The following is an 8,637-nucleotide window of genomic DNA, read 5'->3' as shown; positions in this document are numbered from 1 at the left end:
TTCTTAAGGAGGTTGATGTCCTGAGCGGAAAGCTTGGATCTTTCCCACTCCGAAGCTCCCAGATCCGCAGCGGCCATGGAGGATTCTGGTGTGTTGTGCCTGGTCAAGCGGCGCGGAGGCATTCACAATGGCGCGGGAATGCAAAGCTTGGAGAATTGGGGAAGTGCAGGAGGATTTGCGGAGGAGAGTACAGCAACGGCGCGAGCGGAGGTGTCCGAGGAGGAAGAAGGAGATCTTATATAGGGGTGCGGCGAAACGGCGGACCATTGGATCAAAAAAAATGCGTCGCAGATGATAAGCCACGTGGAAGCAAGGGTAAAAACGTATTTTAACATTGAGGAGTTATGGTACGTGCGCCAGGAAAAGCGGAGAACGTGTGTCCCCCACTTGCACGACGTGTCAACGTGGTAAAACAGAGGACCCACAAGGCAAAAAAAATTACGACTATTAACAGCAGCAAAGTAACTTTGGCCAAGGGAGAAAATGTCGACAAGAAAAATAAAAGAAGATTGGCGACAGAAGAAGTTATTGAATACTTCGGGAGCCTTTGATCAAATACAAGTTTTTGTCCAAATGCTCGGGGGCTACTTCGAAAAAAGTAAATTTCGGGTATGACAATATAGAAATTGCGGGAGCCTATGATCAAATGCAAGCTTTTGTTCATAGCCTCGGGGGCTACTCCCATCGGGAGCGCTGTTCGCGCACCCGAGAGATAAAAAGAAGAAAATATCGAGAAGAATGACAATAAACCGATAAGGTGCACTAGAATGTTGAGCCTACAACCAAGCACAAGTCCTTGGCTGTAGCCTCGGGGGCTACTCCCATCGGGAACGCTGTTCGCGTGCCCGATGAAAATTATCAAGAAGAAAAAAGAGAAAGAAGGAAAGAAAAAGAAGAAGGAGCATATTTCGAGTTATAAAGATAACTCTACATATACTCCCATCGGGAGAACAATATAAGTCAGAAATTGACTCGAGAAAATGTGCTATTCCAACAGCCGAATAAGCACTCGACAATATATTCTCAGAACGCCAAAAGTTGCGAATTCTGAATGCCGCAAAACATTGCGAAGGTAAGACCCCAGATCCGTTCTGTGCGGCGTGGCATCGCCAAAGACTGCGCTCTGCTACTTTTTTTCACATCAACAGATGTGAAGAAATATCCCAGCGGACGCGCTGTGGACTCGATAAAAATGACTGGGACTTGACAGAATGGTAAGACCTTAAGCGGCACCTGTCGAAGTTTACACCAGTATCACCGAGATCATGTCCAGGGACGTGATCTTGAAGTAGGTTTTTGCGGATTGCCACTAGAGCAGTTAACTAGTACCTGATCCGTCAGATGAACTAGCCCCAACTACCGTTATCCCTGCACAAGTATAGAAATTCATGAGAAAAATATAGACAAGTTAAAGTTGTCGAGTAAAAATAAAACAGGGGAGATTTTCCCTGACTCTACGACTCAAGCAAAATCTCGGGGGCTACTGACATAGGCATCCTCAATGGGCCTGCCGAAGATAGTACCCGGGGTTTACTGAAGGCCCAATACTCGAAGAACAGAAAGACTCGGAAAAGCCCAAGATATTATTATGGAAAGATAGAGTTGTAATAGGAAGTGTCAAATTGTAATCTTGCGGGACGGGTTAGAAACCCTCCCGGACTCTGTAAACTTGTGTATTACGAATCCCTCGGCTCCAACTTGTATATAAGGGGGAGTCGAGGGACGAGGAGATCATCGAATCATTGTTGAACAAACCCTAGTTTATTTCGTCGAGTACTTTTCGGCTGATAACCTTCGAGATCTACTTGCCCTCTACATAACACGAAACCCTAGTCTACTATTCGTAGGCATTGACAAGTTAATACCTTGTCACTCGGGCGGTTGTCTTCTCCGCCCGACAGCCTCGCGGAGGGCGGAGGTTCCGGCGGCGGCTCGAGCTCCTGTAAGCCACCCCCGCCCGATTTTCTTGCTCCACTGGTTCCCCGCCCTCGTCTCTGCATCCCGCGCCCCCTCCAAGCCTCTCCCTGTGTTGTCCTCTCCAGCTCACCTAAACCTAGATGTGACCGGTTGGTTGGGGAACGACGACGGCGGGAGGAACATCAACAGTAGGGAGAGGCGGGCTGCGGCAGGGGGAACTCCAAGTCGTCCTCTTCCTACCCTCTCCGTGCCTCTCTCCAAATCCACCGTGTGGAGGCAGTGACTTCCTATTTTTTTTGTTCAATGTTTGTTTGATTTTACCTGCAGAATCCGACGAAATAAGCAACAACTCAGTCCAATTAAACTACTATCGACTACTATTCACTTGTGTTATGTGTGTGCTAAGTGAAGAGACATGAACTACCCACTTTATGTTATTTGCTGAGACACAATTATCATCCAAGTTGTAATTTTGGCTGTACTTCAAACCTATTTTGTGTCATGTGTCTTGTAGTTTCCGTCTTATTCCATTTTATTTAATGTTTTATTATGTGTGGAAAATAATATTTATACATTCAAATATACATATGCTATTTTTTTAACATTTGTACATATTTATATGTCCAAACTCAACAAATCATCCAATTCCATGGTTTGTACATCCAAACAGGAATTGGAATTTGGTACCACCCTTTGATTCCGACCAAAAATTCCAAGCACACCCAAACAACAGAATTCGAATTCGAAGCCAATTCATTTCCATCCTAGATTTGGAATTTTTTGTCCAATTCAATTCCACAACCAATTCAGTGCATCCAAACACAGCGTAGTGTAGTTAGAGATAGACACTAAACTATGCAAATAATTGAAATAATAGAAATTTTGAAAAAATAGAAAAAATGGAGTGAAATTTTTTTAGAAAAAAATAAAATTAGAAAAATCCACCTGGGGAGACATTTTCGCCCAGACGCACAGAACCCGGGCGGACAGACCTTTAGTCCCGGTTCATAAGCAACCGGGACTAAAGGGGGGCCCTTTAGTCGCGACCCTTTAGTCCCGGTTGCACAACCGAGACTAAAGCCCGTTGTGAACCGGGACTAAAGGCTCTTTTTCTACTAGTGATGTGAAGAAATCTCGGAATAAGCATGACAACACCACCGTATTCCGTCACTACAAAGTAGATGTGTTTAATGCTGCAATAGATCAACAAGTGACAGAGTTGAATCAGCGATTCAGTTCTCAAGTAACCGAGCTACTGGATCTTTGTACATCCTTGGATCCGAGGCATGATAATTTTGACAAGTCCAAGATATACAGACTAGTGGAAAAATTATATCCTGCTGATTTTCCTAGTCAAGAGAGAGACAGGTTGGAGTGCGAGCTTCCACATTTTCAGCTTGATACATTCAACCATCCAGAGATCAAAAATTTCAACCCACTTGCTGATTTGACAAAGGGAATAATTAAGACCGGTAAGTCTTCTGATTATCCAATGGTTGAGAGGTTGTTACGGTTAGTGATCACTCTTCCGGTGTCAACTGCAACAGCAGAGCGAGCCTTTTCTGCTATGAAACTAGTGAAGACCCGTCTTCGCACTAAGTTGGGAGATGACTTTTTCCGCTATTGTGTGATAGTCTACATAGCGAGAGAAATAGCAGAAAAGTTTAGCGTTGAAGAAATTATTGAGACATTTGATCTTCGTGCTCGTAAAGCCGAGTTCAATTGATAGATATGTAACTTCATTCATATTCCATGAAAACATGCATATTTTTATTATCTAGACCTATTAAATTTTGTTGTGTTCTGAGACAAAAAAAAGCTATGATTTTGATGCTTATACTTTTAGCCCCCCCCCCCCCCTCCCCCATCTTCCGTTCCTGGCTCCGTCCCTGTGTTAGCTATATGATGACTACAAATAATATGATATCTTGTTATAGCCAGTAGTTGGCTATACTATTGAAATTGCTCCTACGGGCTACATTAATTAACTAGACTTGTTATAGCCAGTACTGGCCTGCCTCGAGGGCATTCGCTACTTGGCAGCTCACCCACAGCAGCGGGGAATTCTTGAAACTGATTGTGCCAGGGTTGTGGCCGTCCTCTCCTCGACAGATGAAGATCGATCGGCGCATTGGAGTCTCTTCCAGGAGGCCAGGGGTTTGATGAATATGCTTCTGGAGTTCAAAGTGGGCAAGGTAGCTAGGGTGAGTAATAGAGTGGCTCATGAGTTAGCACAATTAGGCAAGCGTGAGTGTGGTGTGTTGCATGGGGCGGTCCCTCCCTGCGTGTTGGGTCCGCTTCTGCGTGATTGTAATAACAATGTTGCCTAATTAATAAAGCTCACCCAGTTTCAAAAAAAAAAAAAAAAATTAACTAGACTTGGTGGAATAAATATTCAGTGGCTCCAACGTCGAGACGTATGCAAACGTGTGGTAGCAGTCGTAGAAGTAGCAGGTACTGTCACCGGTGAGCTTGGCGACCAGCGTCCCTTGATGGTGGTAACCAACCTTCAACACATCGCGCCATGTCCAATCGAATGTCCTGTGCCCGTACAACTTAGTCCCCTCGCGCTTCAGCAAGTAGTCGCCGAAAGCAAAGTTGGGGCGAGGGATGTCCTGACACCAAGACTTGACGCTGAACCGGTGGATCCACCTGCCCTTCTCCCGAACCCAAGCGTCCCTCGTCCCCGAGGGTTTGCGCCCGACGACTCCCAGCCTACCGCTCACCTCCGCCAGGTTGTAGTCATCCGACAGACCAAGCTTCCGGGGTGTGGGGGAGAAGGTGATGAGCTCGCTGTCGAGGTCGAAGGAAACGATCCTGGCGGTGGCACCATCATCCGTGACCGTGACCCAGTGTGTCACGCCGTCGACGCTCACGATGCCGGCGTCGAGGTTGCAGCTCGTGCCTGGACCTGCCGGCACCTTCTGCCAGGATGCCTCCTTCCCCAGCGTCAGCACGTACACGGCGTCGAACTTGCAGACCCAGTCGAAGCTGCACGGAACGTGCACCACCTTATACCGCCTGGACCTCGGGTGGCACGCAAAGCTGTACGCCTTGTCCCACCTCGTGGCCTCCCGGTGGTGCCCGACGAGCTCTCCGGCGTGCGGCAGCGGCGGGATGGCCAGAGTCTCCCTGGTCGCGGGGTTCACCAGGGTGACATCGCCGCCCGGCCGGCTCCCGCAGCTGTTGTCGCACAGGCAAAGCAGACCGTTGGACGTGCCGACCAGCTGCTGGTTGGTACCACCCCGCCATAGCTCCCGGCGGCTCCCCGTTGAAGATGGCGAGAGGTCGTCCACCACGTAGGCGACGGCGGAGCGTGTGTTCCAGAGGAGGAGCTTGGCGGGGATCTGCATCTCCTTCGTCACTTCGCCGATGATTTTGCGCCAGAGCCTGCACACGAGGCTTGCACGGCACTGGGCGCTCGGCGGGAGCCGCCGCAGGATGTGCACCAACACGACTTTCGGTAAAGATCTCTTCATCGGATGAGTGCTGTTTCTCGTTTCTTTCGGATATTCAGGTTGCCCTCCCTTGTTTCCGTTTCTTCTTTAATCCATCGATCGATCGATCGGATGAGACTAGAGTTGTAATTAATTGGCTGGCAAGTTTCCGTTTCTTTAGTAACCTACAATCGATCGGAGTATTACTTGGCTGCCAAGTCTTTTTTGATTTAAATTGGCCGCAAAAGTTAATTTGGACCTGATACCAAGTGCTTCAACTGAATCCCCGGCTCTCATCCTAAATACGAGTTTCTATGGCTTCAAGTCCACAGGAAACTACTGCTTTACGCCATTCTCGTGAAATTGTTTCACGGGACGGAGGGAGTAATATAATGGGATATGACGTTTTTGCACCTAGGTTCATATGCTCTTTATTTTTTAAAGTGTTTATTGAATTACAAGTTGAGATTTAATATTTATTCAAATATGAATTCAAATGGTTTATTCAAATCTAATTTGAGGTAGTGTTTTAAATTCAATTGCCTTACTCATCTCAACTTCTAATTTGAGTTTAAAGTATAATTTAAATTCCAATTCAAAATTGTATTCTCACTCCAAAACCTAAATGCAAATAGGTCATGTCAAAATCTATCGAACTCTCGCCACGACCAAACCCTAGTTCATTGAGAGAGAGACATCAATCCCCCCTAAGTTTTATTTATTTAGGCGCGAAAAATTTCCATATTTTGTGATGACATGCACGTCCCTTTTCTAATACTACCCCTCATTTGTCCTAAAACCTGGGTTGTTACACTACCGGTAGTCAGATATTGGTGGCGTACCGACCTGGTACGCCACTATTAGTTACCATGGAAAAAAATGTGCAGCCTGCTCGGCCCCACAGAGATCACGTCCATCAGGTTGTGGTTCTCGTTTTCTTTGGGCAAGCTAAATATTTATACATATCCTCATACCAAGTTGTAGGAGTGGGACAAAGAAGCCCCGGTTATAGAAACAACCCAGCTAAAAGAGAAATTTACAATGAAGTCCAAAACGGATACTTACACTCCGTTTTTGAACGCAGCACTGCGTGACGTCTAAAAGCTCCCAGGTTGCATCGTCGACGTTGCAGGTTGCCTCCACCACTACCAACGAACAGCCTATAGCCGGCAGACCAAAACAGAGCCGGCAGACCAAAACAGCATACTGACGGCGCGCCGATGCTAACACGCTGACGTTAACAGCCTACCGCCCTCGCACCTTACTACTACCCCAGCAGTCCAATCATATATCGCTGCCACACTCCTATAGTACACCATGGGTATTTTTTTCAGAAAAAAGAAAAAGCTTCATGGGCATACGTGCACTTTTTCAACAAGAACCCTGAGAAGACAAGAAAAAAGCAATTGAGTCCTCCAAGTCCTTCCTGACCAATCTGGATGGAGGCCTCGACGGAAGCCGCCGCCCCCTCGGCTTTGTCATCGTCGCGCGCAAACGAGGCGGGTGAAAATCATCACTATGGCATAGACGAATAAGTGCACGCGGAGTCCTTCGGGGAAGGAGACGAGCTTGTGCAGTCCTCTGTCGTCAGTAGAAGTCAGTGGTCCTTGTTGCTCCACCATGTGTCGAGTCATTGTCGCTCCTCCTCGGCCCTATCGTCTACGACGGCCTACAGGAGCGGCGCTCGGGGTTTGCACATGGTGAAGTGGTGGGTTGGGGATTGCAGAGGAGGATGCAGGGAGCAAAAGGAGGGCTCCGCGGGGAGGAGGAAGAGGACGAGGCAGTGGAGGAGGAAGGGAGGCAGAGGAGGCAGGGAAGAAGAGGAGAAAAGTGTGTGAGGAGAGAGAAGATGAGGTTAGCGGTGCAGGGGGCATTGGGAAACACGTTAGGGGGCGGGTGGGGTGCTAGTGTTTCGATTTTTTTTTTGCATCAAAATCTAAAACATCAAAAAACTCTATTTTTCTTTTGCAATTTGAGGATTCTAAAAAATCACAAAGATCCATAGGACACTGAATTTGGATGTAACTTTTTTTATGTAGATGAATTTTGATGACGCGTAAACACACGCTCGTTAGGAACCCCAAGTGGAAGGTGTGATGCGTACAACAGCAAGTTTCCCTCAGTATGAAACCAAGGTTTATCGAACCAGTAGGAGCCAAGAAGCACGTTGAAGGTTGATGGTGGCGAGATGTAGTGCGGCGCAACACCAGGGATTTCGGCGCCAACGTGGAACCTGCACAACACAACCAAAGTACTTTGCCCCAACGAAACAGTGAGGTTGTCAATCTCACCGGCTTGCTGTAACAAAGGATTAGATGTATAGTGTGGATGATGATTATTTGCAGAGAACAGTAGAAACAGTATTGCAGTAGATTGTATTCGATTAAAAGAATGGACCGGGGTCCACAGTTCACTAGAGGTGTCTCTCCCATAAGAAATAGCATATTGGGTAAACAAATTACAGTTGGGCAATTGACAAATAGAGAGGGCATGACAATGCACATACATGACATGATGAGTATTGTGAGATTCAATTGGGCATTACGACAAAGTACATAGACCGCTATCCAGCATGCATCTATGCCTAAAAAGTCCACTTTCAGGTTATCATCCGAACCCCTTCCAGTATTAAGTTGCAAACAACAGACAATTGCATTAAGTATGGTGCGTAATGTAATCAATAACTACATCCTCAGACATAGCATCAATGTTTTATCCCTAGTGGCAACAGCACATCCACAACCTTAGAACTTTCTGTCACACCGTCCTGCATTTAATGGAGGCATGAACCCACTATCGAGCATAAGTACTCCCTCTTGGAGTTAAGAGTAAAAACTTGGCCAGAGCCTCTACTAATAACGGAGAGCATGCAAGATCATAAACAACACATAGGTAATAGATTGATAATCAACATAACATAGTATTCTCTATCCATCGGATCCCAACAAACGCATATGTAGCTTTACAGATAGATGATCTTGATCATGTTAGGCAGCTCACAAGATCAGACAATGATAGCACAATGAGGAGAAGACAACCATCTAGCTACTGCTATGGACCCATAGTCCAGGGGTGAACTACTCACACATCAATCCGGAGGCGACCATGGCGGTGTAGAGTCCTCCGGGAGATGATTCCCCTCTCCGGCAGGGTGCCGGAGGCGATCTCCTGAATCCCCCGAGATGGGATTGGCGGTGGCGGCGTCTCAGTAAGGTTTTCCGTATCGTGGCTCCCGGTACGGGGGGTTTCGCGACGAAGGCTATTTGTAGGCGGAAGGGTAGGT

At 47.0% G+C, this 8,637-nt stretch overlaps 1 protein-coding gene across 1 annotated transcript; it reads right to left on the bottom strand.

Annotated features, from left to right (window-relative positions):
• Window positions 1–4,286: 4,286 nt before the first annotated feature.
• LOC127304238 (F-box protein At3g07870-like) lies at window positions 4,287–5,396 on the bottom strand. Its single transcript, XM_051334936.1, has one exon. It carries the CDS (start codon window positions 5,394–5,396, stop codon window positions 4,287–4,289), a length of 1,110 nt encoding a protein of 369 aa, XP_051190896.1.
• Between the last annotated feature and the right edge of the window lie 3,241 nt (window positions 5,397–8,637).

The sequence above is a fragment of the Lolium perenne genome, chromosome 5 (assembly GCF_019359855.2).
Source record: "Lolium perenne isolate Kyuss_39 chromosome 5, Kyuss_2.0, whole genome shotgun sequence".
Classification (NCBI taxonomy): Eukaryota; Viridiplantae; Streptophyta; class Magnoliopsida; order Poales; family Poaceae; genus Lolium; species Lolium perenne.
Note: the sequence above shows the minus strand (reverse complement) of the source record. Positions and strands in the feature narration are given on the sequence as shown.